Raw genomic sequence first — 21929 nt, 5'->3', positions numbered from 1 at the left:
GTATCTATGCATTACTATGCTTTTTGGCTTTTCTATTCTTTTTTCAGCTCCTGGACATTAACACAAATCCCCCCCCCCCAACTTTGTGGGTTTACCCTCCAATGTTGACAATGCAGCAATCCATTAATGAACAGTTCATTAACATTCCAAGATTACCTAATATAACAGCATTCTGATACCAAGGGACCTTGGGGTACTTCTCCTCAGCAAACCTGAAAAATCTAATTTCCCTACAAAATACACATGCAACTGTCAATTTTATAAGGAGCCAGTTAAACGGAATGCAGTACCAAGCCAAATGTTAAAGGTTCCCAAGACAACCCCTCAGCAATTATCACTTACACCCTCCTTGCTCATTCTTCGCACATCATCCCCCTCCCAGTCATCACAGCCATTCCTCCAACCCTCCCCAGATCACCTGTTTGCTGCTGCCTTGGTAATAGCTGCAAGTTACAGAAAGGCCAGAACTAGGGTTATAGAATCAGAAAGGTTATGTGCCTAGTGCCCCCACCATTGAGCCCTAGAGGCATGTGCCTCTTCTGCTACCCTAGTTCCGGTCCAGCCTGTACAAGTCTAGAAAGAGGTGTGTCCCACTATGAAATTTTTTGGGCTGGATGAGGATTGGCCACAGCTTAATGAAGCTACTGCGTATTTTTTGAGCCAAACATATGTGTATTGCATCTGGGGACCCCCATTCTAGACTAACAGAAACAATTTGTTACCTGAGTCAGGATGGATATGGTCATATTTTGCTCACTGGCTTCATCAATGAGACGGATGAGTTTTTCATATGGTAGAGGCCTAGAGAAAGAACGTCTTTGTTATCTGTTATCACTCAGCATATTGTTATTAGATACAGAACAACAGACAGAGGATAGTATTGTTCCATGTTATATATATAGTATAATAATTCATTAAGGAGGCTTTCTTTAAATTGATACTGACAAGCTCCTATAAAAATAGGAACGTGTTGTGTCGTTATCGGTAAACAGAAGCTGCACGTGAAATATAATCAGCTGAAAGCTCCCCAAAGCCACCCCCAGCCCAGCAAACCTTAGAAACAGCGACCCTCTGACACCATTAAATCATCTTGCTGAGTTGTTTCAGTTATGCTGGGCTGGGGACAGCGCAATCGCTCGATAGGCTAGTAACAAATGAAAACAGGACTTCAGCCTATGCAGGGATCGCGCCGCCCCCAGCCCAGCATGACAAACGACTCAGCAAGATGATTTAATGGTGTCGAGGGTTGCCGTTACTAAGGTTCCCCAGGGCTGGGGCCGACTTTGGGGAGCTTTTAGCTACTTATATTTCACGTGCAGGTTCTTTTCACTGATACCGACATGTTCCTATTTTTATAGGAAAGTGTCAGTATCACTTTAAGGAGAACTGTCTGACAAGCAGTCTGTGTGGGAACCTATAATGAGAGTTTGGAACAGGCATCATATTTGACTGGAAACACATTACACCAGGCTAGCTGATGATGAATTTAGTGCATATACGGTGTCAGCAGACAACCCAATACAGGTATGGGACCGGTTATACAGAAACCTCGGGGTCTTACAGATAAGGGATCTTTTAGTAACTTTGTCCATACTTTAAGAATACAAAAAGTAATTTAAACATTAAATAAACCCAGTTGGATTGTTTTGCCTCCAATAAGGATTAAGTATACGTTAGTTGGGACCAATTACAAGGTACTGTTTTATCATTACAAAGAAAAAGGAAATAGTTTTGAATGATTTGATTGAAGTTATGGCCTGTTGCTGCTCTGGAAGGAGAGCAGCTTTTATTCAGCCCCTGTGACTTAAGCTTTTTTGATTTCTAAGTGCCAAGGAAAGGTCTGATTGTCAGTGTCGTAATATTAAAGGGATACTGTCATGGCAAAAATATTTTTTTTCAAAATGAATCAGTTAATAGTGCTGCACTAGCAGAATTCTGCACTGAAATCCATTTCTCAAAAGAGCAAACAGATTTTTTTATATTCAATTTTGAAATCTGACATGGGGCTAGACATTTTGTCAATTTCCCTGCTGCCCCTGGTCATGTGACTTGTGCCTGCACTTTAGGAGAGAAATGCTTTCTGGCAGGCTGCTGTTTTTCCTTCTCAATGTAACTGAATGTGTCTCAGTGGGACATGGGTTTTTACTATTGAGTGCTGTTCTTAGATCTACCAGGCAGCTGTTATCTTGTGTTAGGGAGCTGCTATCTGGTTACCTTCCCATTGTTCTTTTGTTTGGCTGCTGGGGGGGGGGGAAAGGGAGGGGGGTGATATCACTCACTTTATCAGTAAAGATTGATTGAAGTCTATCAGAGCACAAGTCACATAACTTGGGGCAGCTGGAAAATTGACAATACGTCTAGCCCCATGTCAGATTTCAAAATTGAATATAAAAAAATCTGTTTTCTCCTTTGAGAAATGGATTTCAGTGCAGAATTCTGCTGGAGCAGCACTATTAATGGATTCATTTTGAAAAAAAAGTTTTTCCCATGACAGTATCCCTTTAAGTGGTTTCTTTTTAGGTCTACAAACATACTGCATAAACAACTAAAAAGGTGTTACATGGGCTGACAAGCACTCACGCTGTTATGGTTATTTCTCGTGGCTCAGGAGGCATGCCTACGGTTAGTTGCTTCTGATGGGAAAGAAGGTCTGTGCAGGCCTGAGAAAGACAACATAAAGTATGCAATTATTTTGCGCTACTATTTTCCCAAGCAGTGTAACAAAGTGAAAGGCATGTGCCATTTTCAAAAAAAAGTTTATGTGTGTATGCATACAGTAAGTTTGTATAGGAAAATGATCCTTGGGGGGAAATCGGATGCATAATACTTATGTATACCCAACACAATAAATAAGTAGGTAGTTTTGGGGTAAAGTATTTTACTAGCACCTTCAAAGTTGCATCTATGCTTATGAATAAGAAATGATGATAGGGTTGAAACCCCTACCCACACCAAAAATAGTCATGAGGGGGATTAAACATGCATGAATTATAGGTGAGAGAGGAATAAAAAGACAAAGTGCAAAGTGAAAGTTTATGTGAAGAAAAGTTTGTGCCCAGACCAAATGAAGCCCTTTCTTACCTCATCCAGTGCCTCCACTTTCTTTTTCAGTATCCCAGAAATGCCTCGGATCAGCGCCCATTGCCGCGTGGATCCCATTTTACCATACAGATCCTTAAGAAGATCCTTAACAGTCACACCTGGCTGCCCATATATTTTAGTGTCCCAGTCTGCCCCTCTTTTGCAGGAAGAAAGGTCATATAAAGCATTTGAGTTACAGATATTTGCCATCCCAATTGAAAAAAAAAAAATATGTAAAAGGAGAAATAATGCAAGGGATCATTTACTTAACAGAAGTCATTAAGCAAAGTGCAACAGTCACCCATAATTAGCCATTTTTTTGGATGCTGTCTTCAGTCACTCCTGATATGCTACAGTTCTCTGCACTTAATTCTAAAGCACAGACCTGCAGCTAGACTAATGAATATAGCCCTGCCTACACTCGTCATCTCTAACTTGCGCAACTAAAAGACAAATGCCGCAATAGGTCCCTGCTTGCCATATAGCAGTGCTATGTACTAGAATTACAACTGGTGAGTAAAGCAAGAAAAATGAGATGGAAATCGCATGACTATATATAAATTTACATAGACGTGCAGACATTGCCTCTCGATGCCTTACCAGGGGTCACCTTTGCTGGGAGGTTAGCTGCTCAATAAATAAACATTTGAAAAAATATAAATGCTAGCATTTGAATAGAGATTGTGTATGTGTTCAGAAAAAATGGCAGGTATGTGTATATGTGCTCATACTAACTTCATGGTGTAGAGCAGGTACAAGATGTCGGCTTGATCTTGCACATTGCTAGTTTCCCGTAAGTGATCCACCATTGCTGCATAATCCACCTGCCCTGCTGAGTCCTTAGGAAGATGAAGCTCTGCATTGATTGTTGGGATCTTAAAAATAATCATTCATGAAATAGAGACCATTAATTTAGTCATTAAAAAAATTACTGGAAGTATTAAACCCACACAGTTTCATGTCAAGTCAAAAAGATATTTCATGTGACACAAATCTGGTAATGCAAACTCATCTTAAAGGAGAAATATAAACATACATACACCTCTGTTCAACATAAGCACAATAAATAGGACTTGTGTTTACCTCATGCTCTACCCACCTCCTAATCAAACTACCTTTCTAAGTCTCTTTCTACCCTAGCTGCAGCTTCTGCTTCAAGAAAAGGAAGTAGTATACATAGGGCTTCTTTGTGGACTGGCAATTTATTTAAAGAGGTTATAATTTGTAAACCAAAATATCATATTATTTTGCTTAGATAAAAAAACATACAATTCTAAGCAACCTTTTATTATATATACATTACAGGTATTGGTTCCATTATCTGGGAACCCATTATCAGGAAAGTTTCAAATGACAGGAAGGCTGTCTCCCACAGACTCCATCTTAATCAAATATTTCACATTTTTAAAAATTATTTCCGTTTTCTCTGTAATAATAAAACAGTACCTTGTACTTGATCCCAACTACAATATAATTAATACTTTTTGGAGACAAAACAATCCTATTGGGTTTATGTAATGTTTAAATAATTTTTAATTGAATTAAGGTATGGAGATCCAATTTAGAGAAACATCCCTTATTTGGAAAACCCCAGGTCCCAAGCATTTTGGATAACAGGGCCCATACCTGTATTTGTAACTTAAAGTGCTACTGAAAGCAGAATATACCTGTCCCTTTCTATTCTCTGCACTGCTGGCTCTGATAATTGAAACAATGTAGGAGATACCAGCAGAATAACGTACCTGTGAAGTAGCATCCAAGGCACTGTGGGAACTGAAGTCTTGGCTGGAGGAGAACTGAGTCACAACAAGCTGTTTTCAATATTAATACATTTACAAATAACTTTAAAACAATTATAGTTTGTAGCTAGCGTATCTCTTAATGCTGCTTAGAATTAGCTTTCATAAGGGAACAATGTATTGGCTTTACTTAGCCTTAACTAACTTCAAATATCATTGCTATTCCCCAGTTAAAACAATCTGCAAAAGGTATTTTCAGAACAGGCCATTTTTATTGAACTTATTTTGTACAAGGTGGTATACTGCCCCTTTAAATGATAAGTTCACCTTTAAATTTACTTTTGATATGATATAGACATTGGTCTTCCTTTATTATCTTTTAGGGTTTATCAGTTATTTAGCTTTTTGTTCAGCAGCTCTGCAGCTATCTGGTTGCTAGGGTCTAATTTTCCCAAGCAACCCAGGCCCCCATTTTAAATCTGGAAACATGTAGAAGACAGACAATAATACAAAAACTATGAAACATAAACAACGAAGAACAATAGGAGTCTATAACATTTTAAGTCAACATAAAGGTGAACCACCCATTTATAAAAAAACGTGCATATCTGATACCAATAAAATATTATTCTCCATACATTTAAGATGCAGTTTGCACCATTTTGTTAAGAAAGGCCATTTAGTCTTAGAAGGTCTTAAGTCTTTAGATGGCACAAAGATAATGTTTCTATCCAGACAAGTAATAAAGATTTGGTGGATTGTAGGTATCACTGGAAATTGCAGCTATTTGGTAGTTTGCATGCTGTTTATAATACAATCAAATACATAAGAATTATTGCCCTTTATTAAAAAGGGGCAGGAACGCAATAACGTTTTATAATACACAAAAGCCATGAATATCTTGTAAATGATATCCTTATAAACGGTGTTGTCATCAGTTATAAACGGTGAGTAGTGATGTAATTTCTGTCACATGACTCACTAAAATTTGTGTATTATAATTAATAAAGTACCCCAGTTGTAAAATATGGGGATATTATAAGTTAGCTCGGAGTTCCATGACCTGTATAAAAACACTCGGCCTTCGGCCTCCTCTGTAACTTATAATATCCTTATATTTTACAATAAGGGGGTACTTTATTCACTATATATTGCGTTTGTGCCAAATTATCCAAAGCTCCCACACCGGTTTGACTTAAAAATCAAAATATATTTAATTTGATACCCTTCCTGAAGCCTGGTAGCTGGAAGTCGATTCCAGCAAATCAAAAGAGGGCTGCGATGCCAGGAACAGTTTTGTTGGGAGATACATCTGCACGTCTAGAAACCACAGAAAAAAAAGACAAATTAATTTGTACCTCATCAATGTGTTGCTCCTTCTCAATGATGACAAAACTTCTGGTACAGGCAGTTTTCAGTCCGAAAAAAACTTTTAGGATTTTGTCCCAAAGGACTGTTAATGAATATGTTTTCATATATTTTTAAGCCTGCTATGAGCTAAGGTGGGCCTAACCAAATGTTTGCCTATAAAAGGGATCCAACCTCAAAGGTTTAAAAGCTTCATAGTTATGACATTCTGTTCTGTTCCTCTTGCATGCTCACATGTTACCAGTACTTTCTATATCTCCCATTCCTCCTCTTCTCTCTACACCTCCTAAACCAGCCTCGAGTACCTTTACCTACCTTGCACGTTAAGATTCATGGCTTTGCTGCGCAGAGACAAAAGATCTTTTGCGCTGTGAATGGCAGCTTTAAATCGATTCCGACCCCCTCGCTGAGATGTAGGACTTGGTTTGGGGGAGGTCATGCCAAGTAGCTGATTGAGATATTGCGCCACCTCATCATCCACATCCTCTGCAAGGAACAAGGGATGTTAGAGGAGAGAGGTACAACCCAGACCCCTAATACCCTGAAGACGCCAGCCAGAAGCAATGCAGTCATGGCAGTGACAGCACAGTACAAAATTACACGGTTAATACAGAGAACATCTCTGCCTTGACTTAGTATCCATGCTTTAAACTAGGGATGCACCGAATCCACTATTTTGGATTCGGCCGAACCCCTGAATCCTTCGCGAAAGATTCGTCCGAATCCCGATCCGAATCCTAATTTGCATATGCAAATTAGGGGTGGGGTGGGGAAAACATTTGTTACTTCCTGATTTTGTGACAAAAAGTCATGTGATTTCCCTCCCCACTACTAATTTGCATATGCAAATTAGGATTCGGTTCGGCTGAACAGATGGATTTGGCCGAATCCAAATCCTGCTGAAAAAGGCCGAATCCTGCCCGAATCCCGGATTCGGTGCATCCCTACTTTAAACACCAACTGCTTAGCTATACAGGTTAATTGGAGTTAGTGCTATCATGGTTTGCTCATAAAAATTCTTCATATTATTTCTCGATCTTTCTCTCTATTCTTTCCTCGCTTCTTCTTCTTGGCAAATCTGCCCATTCTTGGTCTCTTCTTGGTATTTATGCCATTTCTCTTACTACTCACTTTAGTCCCCTACTTTCTTTCCCTCTCTTACCATCATCGGCTGATGGGGCCTCATCCGGCTCCCGCACAATGATTGGCTGGCCCCCACGGAAGACATTCCCCCAGGTGCTCAGCTTACCCTCCACACCAGCATCCATGAAGCTCAGGTGTTTGCAGCAAGAGGTAGTTAAGAAGTTCGACAGGCAGCCGGTCTGGGTCCTGAAATGAAAGGCCTTGTCACTGCTTTAGCCCTTTTACCTTAACATTTGAGGGTTCTATGCTCAGCAGTTAAATCAGAGACACAACTAGACATAATTTTCTTAGGAAACAGGGCACTTGGCCACAACCTTTTCCAGGTCTACAATGCAAAGCCATCACCACATACAGTATTGTGCTTAATCTTTCAATAAAAAGAACTGGTTTCCCCTTTCCAAGTTGTTATATATATTTTGTATATGATTTTCAAAACTACTAAAGAAAGTGGGGTTACAAGAAACTATTTATTGTTTTATACTCTGTTTATAAATAATATGAACTTAAATATTCACAGGTTGTTAAATCACTACAGCTACATTTTAATCTCAGTATATCACATTGTATTGATTAAACAGGGTTAAAGCACACAACCCCAACAAATAACTACTTGAATAGATATTAGTGCAGACCCTTTTCCCCTTCCTACATGCGTGGGTACCAAAGTACCCTGAAAATTATGTCAGTTATGTTTAATGTACCAAGGGATTATCACAATAATGGTGCTATGAAAGTTACAAAGCGAGCTATAACTGAAAATGGTGATGCCTCTTCGCAGAGCTGTGTATTAGCAAGAGTTTCCAACTTGCCAATTTGGACTTCATGCAAGACTGGTTTGTTTCCCAACCCGCAGAAGACATCTTATTTCTCATCTGCCTGTTATACCTTCTCTGCGCAACATTATATGTGCTTACTTATGTGCATTATAAATAAGACAAACATTTTTACCTGGCACCTCCAAAATATCCATCCTGTAGTTTTCTGATGGTGGCAAGGACAACTGGGTCAAGGTCATTACCAGTGTCATCTGTTGGGAAATAACAAGAATCAAGCATAAGAAGACAAAAAGAATGATTTAAATCACTAGAATGAAGTCAGAAGGGAATGTTTCTTTCCCCTTTAAAGCAAATTGGGGAGGCTGCCATTGGGGTATTTTTGCTTTCCTCTGGATCAGCTATCAGTGAGGCAGGTTAGGGAAAAAGTTTGAACTTGATGGATTTTGTCTGTGGACAGTGTTACCATAATGCAGACTTATCTATTTCACATGTACACCCTTTTGAAAATCCTTGCGCCAACTTCTTGTAAGTTATACAATGACATTGAAAAGTCTTACTCTTACCTACAAGGCCCATTATCTCCTGATACAAATCAGTTTGGTCAAATAATAGTAATCAATCCACATACTCTCTTGATACTTCTTCACAATATGCTTTCCTCACACCATTTCCCTTATTAGTGAATTCTTCATTCCCACTGCAACATTACTGCTTGGCCTTTCCCTGTTTACGGATATAAACTGCAACATAAAATTGGCCGGCATGTCTGATTAAAAATTTACACAAAGGGAGATGGTTCTATTCTCTCCAGAGCTTTATTGTAGAAGAAATATTGCTGTTATTTCAGACATTTATTGGTGCAACTGTGACTGTTATGAATGATAAATGGCAAATCACTTGCCATTAAGGAACAAGCTAACACACACCTACTGAGATGCACAACATGAAGGAATGTATTTATAAATATATATGAGTCAGCAATGAAGTGGAGCATAAGCAAGGTTAGCTAGAGACCTATCCTTGGGTACTGTAGGATATAGGGAAATATGGAGAAAATGCCAGAATGCAGAATGTTATGCTGCAAAAGGTTAATTTAGTGTGCCACTACATGTTTTAGGCTTATATGTAGGAAAGAGGAGAGCACTTCAATGCAGATTTATTGCTGTGAAAAGAGTTTTATGTAAAGACTGTTAGACACCACATGTTTCGGGCTGTAGTGCCCTTTCTCAAAAGAGCAGTAAATCTGCATTGAAGTGCTCTCCTCTTTCCTACCTATAATTCTGACCTTGGATGTGCGGTACATTTTTAAAGCATTTATCATAAGCAACCTTTGGCAATGCGCTTGAGTCATCTATCCTTTACATGTTTTAGTCAACAACACCTTTTCAAGTGAAAAATTCTTGGGTACAGAGCACACTCAGCAAGTGACCTGGCACTATACACACGTTAGGGAATGTGTATGGGATCAAAGTACTTTTATTATTTTGTCATTTTAGCTCCTAAGCTCCCTTATGTTGAATGAACCTTACACTCTCATGTACTCCACTCAATGTGATTTACACTGGCAATGCTAACAAAAAGGCCTGATATTGCTCCCTTTCACTCCCTCGTGTGTCCTATATGACACTGGAATTTTGATTCAAAATTTATGTTAACTAAAAAAAGTTAAAATAGCCAAAACAGCTCTGTGTCCACAAGCGCAGACAGAGGAACATTACCTAGCATAGTGTGAGAGATTGGGAAGGTGATGGTTGGGCGGCCCGTCATTCTCCAGCGACTGCACAGGTAGGACAGGTCAGTGCGCAACATCTCCACAATCATCCGGTTATCCAAGGCCAAGTAGAACTGCTGCTGATCTATGAACTGACAGAAGTAACACATTTAAACTGGATTTATCTAATTCATTGTTTATTTAAAGGAACAGAAACATCAAATTTTTTTTATAGTTTTAAAGTAATAAAACTATAATGCAGTGTTGCCCTGCACTGGTAAAACTGCTGTGTTGGCTTCAGAAACTCTACTATTGTTTATATAAAAAAACTGCTGTGTAGCAATGGGGGTAGCCATTCAACGGAGAAAGGGCTCAGGTTACACAGCAAATAGCAGATCAGCTCTGTAGCACATATTGGTGTTATCTGTTATCCACTATTTTACCTGTGCCATATTGCCTTATATACATTTCTGCCATTGCTACACAGCAACTTGTTTATATGAACTATAGCAGTGTCTCTGAAGCAAACACACTAGTCCAGGGCAACAGTACATGATATTTTCATTATTTTTAAACACTTTAATTTTTTGGGGTTACTGTTCCTTTAAACAGAGATACTGAATCAGTACCCCTCTTGTTTAAAGTAAGCTTTCTGAATTCTAGCAGAAGCCATTGTCCTCTCACCTGTGGGGTGAAGGCAAAGATGTTCTGGCGAATGGTGTAGAGTTTTGAGGTTCCCAGAACACCCATATTCCTGTAGGGTCTTCCACTGAGATTCATTTTCCGGTTACGACCTGGTAACACAAACTGATTTAAAAGAAGCCATTCTAAATAACCTAAATTAAACTCTGGGTTTATCCGAAAGAGAAAGGGCCCAAGTATTAACCTTGTATATTACTTATTAGGTTTAAACCAGGGAGACATTCCATTAAGGTGATGATTATGATATGAACGAAAGAGTCCAGTCAGTCATACAGAGCACTGAATATATGGTAACTACTTTAGGTCACATTCACAAGAACAAAAAGTCATTACAAAATATTACCTATACTAGAGTTTACAGAACTCTTCTACAAACTGATTTTGAGCTTCAATTTGATTATTTTTTCCCAAACCTATTGTTTAAGAACCTGTATAAATGATTGATTTGGTCTGCTAGACCTGCATATTATTGAACAATGGATAATAAAATAACATTAAAAAAGAAACTCAACTGGGGGTTGGATATTCTACCATTTTGATTAGGTGCCATTGACGCTTTCACAAAACGCAGAGGTTTCCAATAGTGATAGTGAAGCACCTACTCTGCATGCCTTAAATGCACACTTACCAAGCCGTGCATATATGTGACTCAGAATCCTGGCCGGCTGCACTCGGATTGGGTACACTCCAGCTACTGTCTCTGCTTCAATCCCATGTTTCTTCAGTAGAACTTGAATCTCATCAGTTTCTGCTAGGATGCACACTGTAGAACACACCCCCAAAAAGTAAAGTTTAGTGGAGCAATATGTCACATTGAATGTATGTCTGCTCACATTACACAGTATGTATAATTCCCATGCTAGACACGGGCAAGGTATAGCTGCCTGGATCACACGCCAAGTTAACACTTTATTAAAGGAGTTGTTCATCTTTAAATTAATATTTAGTATGATGTAGAGAGTGATATGCTGAAACTATTTGCAATTGTTTTTTTATTTTTTATTATTATATGTGTTTTTGAGTAATATAGCTTTCCAGCTCGCTATTTCAGCAAAATATGTGTAGCCTTACAAAACATTAATTTTTTAGATGGGGTCAGAGACCCCCATTTGAAAGCTGGAAAGAGTCCGAAGAGTAAAAGCAAATAATTAAAAAATTATAACAAAGAAAAAATGAAGGCCAATTAAAAAGTTGCTAAGAAGTGAACCACCCCTTTAAAAAAAAAACTACATCTAGATATTGGTTTTTTTTTTTTAAAGGTAAACTTTATTTCTTTTAATTTGTAAAATACAAGTAATAAACATTTGTATTTAAAATTGCCATTTGTCTCTGGTTTTGTTCACTCAGTGGAAACAACAGGGAATATAAGTTTGTAAGTTTTGGTAGATGACATAGATTTGTACATGCAATCCATCACATTCTACTCTCAGTATCCCTTGGTTTTGCCCGAGGTCCTGACTCCAACCAGGGACTCCATATTTTTCCAAATTTGGTTGCGCTGCCTCTGGCATCATAGGTAAATTTAATTTTAGGTATTGTCTGATTGATTAGGTTAATCCAGGAGTCCCTTGTGTGTGTGTTAGACCCCATCCAATGCATTTTTACAATTTTTTTTAGCGTAAAAGAGCAATACCCGTAATCGTAATCTTGCATGTACCGTAGGTACCAATTGGTCCACTACTCCCAATAGACACACCTTGGGGGAAAGTACTTGTGGGTAGTCTAGTGTATTTGCTAGAGTTGCCATTATTTGCGACCAGAATTCAGCTATAGCTGGATATTCCCAGATCATATGTAAGAAATTGGCCGTATAGGTTCCACACCTGGGGCAGGCTTCATCTTCTCTTTTACCCATCTTCTTTAGCTTTTGGGGGGGTATGTAGAGTTGGTGAAAGACCTTATATTGAATTATTCTATCTTGTATTGCTTTTAAGCTAGTGTACATAATTTCAGTGGCCTCATCCCAGTCGTCTTGGGTGAGCACAGGGATATTTATTTTCCATTTTGCCAGTGCTAGATTAAATGGGGGAGGAACAGAAGTAAGCATGTTACGATATAGCTTAGACACAAGTTTATTGGGTAGTTCCGCTAATAGAGTTTCTTCCACCGCCAAATTAGTTAGGTTGGGGAAAAGTTTATTGAATCGGGCTTTAAATGTATGGCCGATTTGAAAATATCTGAATAGTGGTACATTTGGTGTAGAACATTTGGTCTGGAGTGCTTCATAGGTAAGGAAGGGGTCACTTTGTAGCAGATCTCCTAGGTATTTAATTCCCTGTTTCGGCCAATAAAGAAAGTCTTCCAGGTTGTGGAACCATAATGGGAGGTTCCGGGTAAGTCTAACAGGGCCATTTTTGAGGATTTTCAAGGTTTGAGCCCAGGCTTTATGTGGAGTGGTAATGGTAGATGGGAGTGTACCCACGTCTGCAAGCTTTCAATGGGGTAGGTTTTTAAGGCCTTCTAGTGATCCCACCAATGTGGCTTGTAACACCATATTGGGGTTGTATGGGTCAGGGCGGTACCACCAGTGTAGGTAGTATAGTTGAGCTGCTAAGTAGTATAGCTGAAAATTAGGCATGGCTAAGCTTCCATCTTCTTTTTCTGCCGTCAATTTTACCCAGGCAATTCTAGGGATTTTTTGGTTCCAGATAAACAGGAGAACCAGTCTGTTGATCCTTTTGAAGAGAGACTGAGGAATATGAATTGGGGTGTTGTGCAGGTGGTATAGGAATTTGGGGAGGTAGATCATCTTAATAAGATTAATTCTCCCCCATAAGGTTAGTGGGAGGTTTACCCAGGCTTGTAGGTCGTTAGCGAGTTTTGTGATTTTAGGGTCTAGGATTTTTTGTATGTTTTGTGTAAGGTCTAGATGTACATTCATTGTTGGATGGGTGGTTTTGGGGGGCTTGATGATCTAGTGGGAATAGTAGGGATTTGTCCCAATTTATTTTGAGACCAGATATTGATCCAAACTGCTCCACTACGAGAATTTTGGGTGTCTGCTAGGTAGATGAGCATATTGTCGGCATACAAGGATATATTTTACGTGATAGGGCCTCTGTTGAGGCAGATAATTTGATCCGATGCTCGGATTGCAATGGCTAGGGGTTCTATTGCTAACGCGAACAGAAAAGGGGAGAGGGGGCAACCCTGGCGGGTGCCTCTGCCTAGGCGACATGGATCTGATATTAAGCCGTTCACTCTGATTCTTGCCATTGGCTGGTAATATAGCATCTGAAGCCATTTAGTAAATTGCCTGCCCAGATCAAACCTGCGGAGGGTTTCCCAGAGATAGCGCCATTCTATGGAGTCGAATGCCTTTGCTGCATCTAGCGAGGCCACTGCTCTATTTACCATTTTTTCATGTCGGATAGATAAATTGGTGTAAAGTCTCCTAATATTAATGTTCGTGGAGTACATCTAGATATTTAAATAGTATTTAAACAGGACTCACTGGAGAGGCCGTGTGTAATGAAAAAGGTCCTAGGACTCAGCTGCATCCCAAACCAAATGCTGGATCCAGTGCATCCCTAGTTGCTACAAAGGGAAGGGCACCACCATATACACACAATGATAACAGAGTGGCCTAACACATTCAAACCGATATCTAAAAATGTATAACACCATCAAACTACCATTAGTTTTTTTCATGTTTAGTTGTCTAACTGAGCTTCTATGTTTTATTGGTGAAAGTGGCAAACAACATTTTGCTATGAGAGACCCGACCCTGGAGACAAAGGCTAGGAGACACTAACCTTGGACAACCACATCTGGTTTAGGGACCGTAGAGAATCTCCTGTTCAAAGGGTCAATCTCCCCAGGAGCCAGGAACCCCTGAGTCAAACACAGAAGAGAATAGCTGAGGGGCTTCCATGCAATGTTTTCATAACTATGGTTAAGGGATATTCTCATTTAGCTATTGAGAACAGACAAATATTAAATTAAACAGAAGCTGCTCAAGCAGAAAGAATGTGTTCACAAACCTCCAGAGAGTAAAATATTTCATACTATATTAAAATACTTTGTATAGCTATACATGGTGCAGAATTGAGTTCTGTGTCAGTAGCCTCTTTGGCTTTATCTACAGCTGGACCTCATGAGCAGTGTGAGGATTATGAAGGATGAATGGAAGTGAAAAATGACAGATACAAGCACTGCAGTCTGAATGATCATTATAAAGACATATTCTCAGCCATAAAGCACAATGGAACCACCTACCACCCTAAGAAGCCCCAGAGTTAGTGAACAATTAATGAGCAATTTTTATCCGCTTTCAGCTTATCAGTTATCAGCTTTCTCGGTGCACATACATTTGAAATTTACTTGGGCAGTCTGGGGCCACTTTTTGGGGCTACTTAAAGGAAAACTATAGCCCAAAAATGAATACTTAAAGGAGAAATCAACCTGTATATATATATATATATATTTAAGTAAATATAGCCCTAGTACATCTCTTGCCTTAAACCATCATTTTGTGATGGTCTGTGTGCTGCCTCAGAAATCACCTTACCAGAAATACTGCAGCGCTTACTGAACCAGAACTGTCTGTTTATTGGCTCATGTGACCTAACATGTATGGTTTGTTTGTGTACACCGGGAATCCTAGGATTCCAGAGGGCGGGCCTTATTTTTTAAAATGGCAGTTGTCTATTTATGATTACCCAATGGCACATACTACAAACAAACTATATTATTATGAAAATGTTTTTTTTACATGAAAATGGGTTTTACATTTGAGCTGTTTAATGCAATATATTTTTATAGAGACCTACATTGTTCAGGGGTATAGTTTTCCTTTAAAAAAGTGGTGCTCATAACATTCAAACAGAACCATAAGCCATTTTTTTTTAACAGGAGAAAAAAAAAAGACATCTGCATTCCCATTTGTGGGTAAGAGTAGGTTATTGTTCACATGGGGCAGTTTAAACTTAGGTTTTTGCTTCTTTTTGGTAATATGCAACAACAGCATGTGCAACAGGGACAGTGCTACACTTAAGCTAGCCATACATTAAAATATCTCACAATGAGCTGATCTTTGATATGCCCACCTTGAAGTGAGTGATATTGGGCTTATATGATCATTATGCCCTAGTGTTTTATTACACTCCATATGAGGAGTGTCATATGTCGTTTCATGTCTTTTTCTGAAAAATCTCCATAGACAGTTGTCATACAATATAAGCAAGCCAGAGTGAACAATATGGCAGCACTTTATCATATGGATACGTTTTATATACAACAAAAGAATACTCACAACTAAGGTAAGGTGATTTTGTCTGTCTTGCTGCCGGGGGGGGTTCAGCATGGAGTGTGGGTGAAAAAAACACTCAGAATTGTTCCCCGTTCATTTTAATTACAATTACCTAGGCTCAAGGATCAGGCAATAGTCACTTAGAAACTTGGTAGTTATCATTTCAAAGCAAATATTTCCAGACCCACAAGTACAGGCATTTGTTGTTGAAACCCATATGACATTTACCTAAAATGTAGAGCTTATAAACGGAATCATAAATCAAAACTGATTGTGTTATTATGTGATACAATGGTCACTCACCTCAGACATTAGACATCCCAGAATATACAAAGATTGTCCCCACATGTGAGGCAGCTTCCCCAATGGAATGCGATCTACTGTGTGGGGTTGTTCATATTCTATGTCCACCTAAAAGGCAAGTTTGTAGCTACATATTACCAGCCAAACTTAATTTGCCTATTTTGCCCCATATGGACAAACCACAAGATGGGATATTCATGTATAGCAGCAATGCTTATATTCATAATAAATGTTATGAAAGTATAATGATAAACCATATTGACTGGGGGTAGAAGGGCTACAATCTCTTACTATAAAGTAAAGCAATACTTCTTTTGTTCGACAGAAATAAAATAGTCACACAAGTAACACAAAACAATGTCCTAATGCAAGCATAAACAGTGCCATTAAAGGGGTTGTTCACCTTTACAGTAACTTTTAGTATGCTGTATTATTTGGGATTTTTGCATTATTTAGCTTTTTATTTAGCAGCTCTCCAGTTTGCAATTTCAGGAATCTGGTTGCTAGGGTCCAATTTACCCTAGCAACCACTCACTAATTTGAAAAGGAGACTAGGATATGAATTGGAAGGGGTCTAAGTAGTAAGTGAGTAATAAAAAGTAGCAATAACAATATATTTGTGGCCTTACTCAGCATTTGTTTTTAGATGGTGTCAGTGACCCCTATGTGAAAGTTGGAAAGAGTCTGAAGAAAAAGACAAATAATTTAAAAAAAAAAACTATACAAAATATGAAATGAAGGCCAATTAAAAAGTGGCTTAAAATTAGCCATTCTATAACATACTAAAAGCAAACTTAAAGATGAACCACCCCTTTAATTCTTCCAATATAATATAAGTTTACGCATTATTGTAGTTTGTTTTCAGGCACAAGCATTTGTAATGTAGCATCAGTATCACTTATGTAGTTCCCAGTTTTCCTCTCAGTGATTTTGAGAGCAGATCAGACACAACATAAAGGTAGTCGGTTTGGTTTAATCCAATACTATTAGGGTAAACAGCTCTCTAAAATACATTGTACAGCAATACTGACTTTGTCCTCTGGGACACTGTACAGCTCTGGGACCAGCCTCACGCCAGACTTTCCTTTAATTAAGACCTCATCAAGGGCTTGCTTGTATTCTTGAACCTAGAACACATACAAGAGGGCTAATGAGAGAGAAAGGAATGGACAGAAAAATTGTGGGAAGTAATGAGAGAATGAGCTAGTGGAGAAAGATCAGAAGCAGCTTCCAGAAAAGAGGCTGAAAAGCAAGAGAGTGGCCACCCAAGGGAATAGGTTCATTGGCAGAACAGCCTTTATTAAAACAAAAACCAGAGAGAAGTGCAGAGCTCTCACCTGCTCATGGTTGCCACTGAATATCCCATCCAGAATAAAATAGGTCCAGAATAACGGCCACTCGCACTCAATGTTTTCAAACAGCTTCAATTCTGCAGGCTCATAATATAGTCTGCCGGGATCCTGTGTGAACAGAATAATTAACCTAAAGAAAGAATACTTTGGTATTAAAAGTTTCTAGGGTGTGGGAGGCAACCCATACTGACACAGAGCGAACATACAAACTCTCTGCAGACAGTGCTAATCAAAACTGAACGCAGGACCCTAGAGTTAACTAACTACAGAGCCAATGTGATATCTACCACAACCAGCATTTGTGTTGTCAGAACATAAATAGGTACATAAACACACATAGACTACACTAGATAATGAGAATTATAAACATTGTCTCTTTTTAACCATCTACCTCTTTTGGAGTCTTGTATCCATCTCGAAGGAACCTGCAGCACCCGTAACGACCCTGGAAAATAGGGTAAGCACAAAAATAAAAGATTGGATGAGTCTGTTTCAGTCTATTAAAGACAGCAGATGTGTCTGTGCTGTGGTTGGTTTTGTGAGCCTGTGACAACTGTGAAGTAAGCTGGTGTGCCAATTACTTCCCTAGATTTATGTGTAGCTGTGCCTGTGTTAGGCTGATATGGTGGCCAGAGGACCCTTATGCAAATTCACTTGTGTTGCCCCACTCATACAGCTGGCTATGGCATGATCTGCATGATGTTACCTACGTTGAAATTGTGTTTAGAGGACATTATAGATAGATAGAAGGGAATGGGAGGAAAATAATTTTCATTTGAAGCAACATAGGTGGTTCTTCACAGTGAGGACATTGAGGTTGTGGAATGCACTGGCAGGTGATGTTGTGATGGCAGATTCTATGAATGCATTTAAGAGTGGCACGGTGATATCTTGGACAACATAATATTGCTATCTTAAGATCTACAGTTGGTTTAGTAATAGTAATGTTGCTCTGGGGTTCCTTTGGAGGGTTGAACTTGTTGGACTTTGGTCTTATTTTCAACTAGGGATGCACTGAATCCAGATTTGGCTGAATCCTTGTGTCTGGCTGAACTGAATATGAATTTGCATAGCCAAATTAGGGTCGGGAAGGAAAACTACGTGACTTTTTGTCACAAAACAAGGAAGTTAAACCCCCCCCACATACACTTTTCCTTTCACATCCCTAATGTGCATATGCAAATTAGGATTATGATTTGGTTTAGTATTCCGCTGAATCTTTCACGAAGGATTCTGACAAATCCCAAATAGTGGATTCGGTGCATTCCTATTTTTAACCCAAATTATTTATTTAACTATGTAAAACACTGAAAGACAGTTCCCAGCTGAGCAGCAATTAAAGGAGGAGAGATAGATATTTCAAGCCCATGGTTGAGCTTCACTTTTAGCTGCAAATAGAGAAATCCAACTACATAACCTAAGGTGGCTGTTCAATGGTTGCCCCACCTACTTCAGCCCTGTATCTGAAGTACATATATTTTAGCCAAAAGTTACATGACCCACAGATAACAGGATTTTTTGATACGCACTGTTAAATCTGTTTCTCTGTAGTCATAAGGGGGACACAGGGAACCATCGGGTTATGCTCCATCCTCCAGAAGGCAGGACACTTGAATAATATTTAAGGGGCGTGCCCATCAGGCTTTACCCCATACACTGTACATTCCTCTTCAGTTTGTTCCAAAAGCTGCTAATGTAATTATTTCCAAAAACTCTCTTAACAGACAGAAAGTAAACAGTGAAACTGAACAAAAACTCGACCAAACAGGTCAAAACTCGTCAAGGGCGGGAAGCCCTGTGTCCCCCTTACGACTACAGAGAAACAGATTTAAAGGTGAGTATCAAAAAATCCTGTTTTCTCTGTCGTCTTAGGGGGACACAGGGAACCATGGGGACTTAACAAAGCAGTCCCAAACAGCAGGGTTGGAACGAGCTAACTAATAATGTATGCTGTTGCAGAGTTATGTAAGTACTGACTGCAAAACCTTACGTCCGAGGGAAGCCTCAGTGGAAGAAAATGTATTGACTTTGTAAAATTTAGAAACTGTGTGATAGGACCAGGTAGCCGCCTTACAGATCTGCTCCAAGGAAGCAGAGTTTCGCCATGCCCAGGAGGCTTCCACAGCTCTAGTGGAATGAGCCCTGAGTCCTTCAGGTGGTGATCTTCCCTTTGCAGAATATGTTTGTTTTATGGATTCTCTGGTCCACCTTGATATAGTCGACTTTGAAGCTGCCTGACCCCGACGGGGGCCGGATGGGATGACGAACAGAGCTTGTGACTTTTGGAAAGGTTTTGATCGTTCCACATACCATCGCAGTGCTCTAACAACATCCAGATTATGTTCCTTATCATTCTTAGGTTCTGGGCATAAAGACGGGACCACAATTTCCTGGTTCACATGAAAGGCAGACACTACCTTGGGTAGAAAGGTAGGAACCGTATGGAGAATGGTCTTTGTGGAAGATTAGGTATGGAGGAGCACACCACAGGGCGCTAATCTCAGACACTCTCCTAGTCGATGATATTGCTACTAGAAACACTACCTTGTAGGTGATCCATGTATCCGATATTGCATGCATTGGATTCAATAGGTGGATCCAGCAATGCCTCCAGCACTGCATTGAGGTCCCAGCTAGCCACCGGTGGCTTGAAAGGCAGCATGATATGGGCCACTCCTTGTAGAAATGTGCGTATCAAGTCTTCATTCGCTAAACGAGATTGAAACAGAATTGACCGACACCTGGACTTTAAGTGAACTGAACTTAAGACCCAGTTGTAGCCCGTTGTAGGAAAGATAGTATCCTAGGTAATTGCAGTTCCAGGAACGGGAATTGTGATTCTTTGGACCACTTGGAGTAGGACTGCCAAACTCTGTGGTACGACTTGGCTGATGAAGCTTGTCGAGCCCTCAGCATTGTAGGTACGACCTCTTCATCTAATCCTCGTCTCTGCCAGGCGGACCTCTCAATAGCCATCCCGTCAAAGCGAAGAGACCGGGTTGTGGTGTGCTATGGGACCTTGCTGAAGAAGGTCTGGCCTGCATTTTAGCCGAAGTGGTTGCACTACTGACATCGCCTGCAGGTCGGTGAACCAAGTTCTCCGAGGCCAGTATGGGGCCACTGTTATTACTGTCGATCGAGATTGCTTGATCTGCTTTAGGACCCTTGGCAGCATGGGAAGTGTCGGAAAGACATATGCTAGGTTGAACTGCCAGTGCTGCGTCATGGCATCCACCCCCCACTGCTAATGGGTCTCTGCAGCGGGTGAAAAATCTAGTTACTTTTCGATTGTTTCTTGATGCCATTAGATCTATGCTTGGAGTCCCCCATTGATCTACCATCGCTTGGAATGTCTCTGGATGTAGTTCCCATTCCATGTGGTCCAGCTGATTCCTACTGAAAAAGTCCGCTTTTGTGTTGGACACTCCCGGAATGTATATTGCAGATATCGTTACTGAATTGATTTCTGCCCACCAGAGAAGAATCTGCCTGGCTTCCGCCAGCGCCGCTTGACTTCTTGTTCCTCCCTGACGATTTATGTACGCTACTGTTGTTGCTTTGAATGCGTATTGGGCTTGCTCTGAGTTGATCTGCCCATTGAACTAGGGCCAACTTCACTGCTCTCAGTTCCAGAATGTTTATTGGCAGTCTGGCTTCCTCTGGAGACCATTGACCTTGTGCTGACTGCTTGTCCTATGTCGCCCCCAATCCCTGGAGGCTGGCATCCGTGGATATCACCACCTACTCCAGAATTGCCCATGATTGACCTCTGGCTAGATTCTCGGGGCTCAGCCACCATTGCAGTGCCGTCCTTGTCTGTTGCGACAGCGAAAGGGGTTGAGATAGAGATTCCCCTTTCCATGTTGCTAGGATGCTGGCTTGAAGAGGTTGCAGGTGTATTTGCGCAAATGGAACTGCTTCTATGGCTGAGACCATTGTTCCCAGCACTTTCATTGCTTTGTGTATTGTCGTGCTTTGACTGGCGATTAAGTAGCGGACTTGATCTCTGATTTTGGTCTGCTTGTCTATGGGTAAGCTTACAGTCTGTGCAATCGTGTCGAATTCCAGGCCTAGAAACATCATTCTGTAACTGGGTTCTGTGTTGCACTTGGACCAGTTGACAGTCCATCCAAAGTTCTGGAGTAGCCATACTGCCTTGTTTCAGTCCTCCTTGCCCCTCATCTCTGAACTGGCTTTTTAGAAGGAGATCGTCCAGATAGGGTGTTACTGAAATCCCCTGTAGCCTTAATGTGGCCGCTGTTGCCGCCATCAACTTTGTAAAGACCCTGGGGGTGGACGACAGTCCGAATGGAAGTGCCACAAATTGGTAGTGCTGGTTCTTGAAGGCGAATCGTAGATAACGGTGATGGGGAGGCCATATCGGGACATGTAGATATGCATCCTTTATATACAGGGACATCAACAGTTGTCCTTGTTCCATCCCTCGAATGACTGACCTCAAAGTTTCCATCTTGAACTTTACCGATCGGATGAATTTGTTGA

The 21929-nt window shown here is 40.1% G+C and overlaps 1 protein-coding gene across 5 annotated transcripts in view; it reads right to left on the bottom strand.

Moving 5' to 3' along the window:
* Positions 1 to 21929, bottom strand: part of LOC108698269 (phosphorylase b kinase regulatory subunit alpha, skeletal muscle isoform) — a 49946-nt gene that overhangs the window by 9264 nt on the left and 18753 nt on the right. For 2 of the 5 annotated variants that reach the window (XM_041572554.1, XM_041572555.1), the window contains exons 10-26: positions 17818 to 17871; positions 17412 to 17534; positions 17106 to 17201; positions 16075 to 16182; positions 14276 to 14354; positions 11149 to 11283; positions 10503 to 10612; positions 9826 to 9970; positions 8280 to 8358; positions 7351 to 7517; positions 6504 to 6674; positions 6046 to 6140; positions 4824 to 4877; positions 3817 to 3956; positions 3082 to 3238; positions 2581 to 2660; positions 723 to 801 (exon numbers count right to left, since the gene is read on the bottom strand). In XM_041572554.1, the coding sequence (XP_041428488.1) occupies positions 723 to 801; positions 2581 to 2660; positions 3082 to 3238; positions 3817 to 3956; positions 4824 to 4877; positions 6046 to 6140; positions 6504 to 6674; positions 7351 to 7517; positions 8280 to 8358; positions 9826 to 9970; positions 10503 to 10612; positions 11149 to 11283; positions 14276 to 14354; positions 16075 to 16182; positions 17106 to 17201; positions 17412 to 17534; positions 17818 to 17871 (1872 nt within the window). The remainder of the gene's footprint in view (positions 1 to 722; positions 802 to 2580; positions 2661 to 3081; positions 3239 to 3816; positions 3957 to 4823; positions 4878 to 6045; positions 6141 to 6503; positions 6675 to 7350; positions 7518 to 8279; positions 8359 to 9825; positions 9971 to 10502; positions 10613 to 11148; positions 11284 to 14275; positions 14355 to 16074; positions 16183 to 17105; positions 17202 to 17411; positions 17535 to 17817; positions 17872 to 21929) is intronic. The other 3 variants (XM_018229629.2, XM_041572556.1, XM_018229632.2) reach the window with 3 other exon arrangements.

Source organism: Xenopus laevis, chromosome 8L (genome assembly GCF_017654675.1).
Source record: "Xenopus laevis strain J_2021 chromosome 8L, Xenopus_laevis_v10.1, whole genome shotgun sequence".
In the NCBI taxonomy this organism is placed as follows: domain Eukaryota; kingdom Metazoa; phylum Chordata; class Amphibia; order Anura; family Pipidae; genus Xenopus; species Xenopus laevis.
This window is presented reverse-complemented; position numbering and strand designations above follow the sequence as displayed.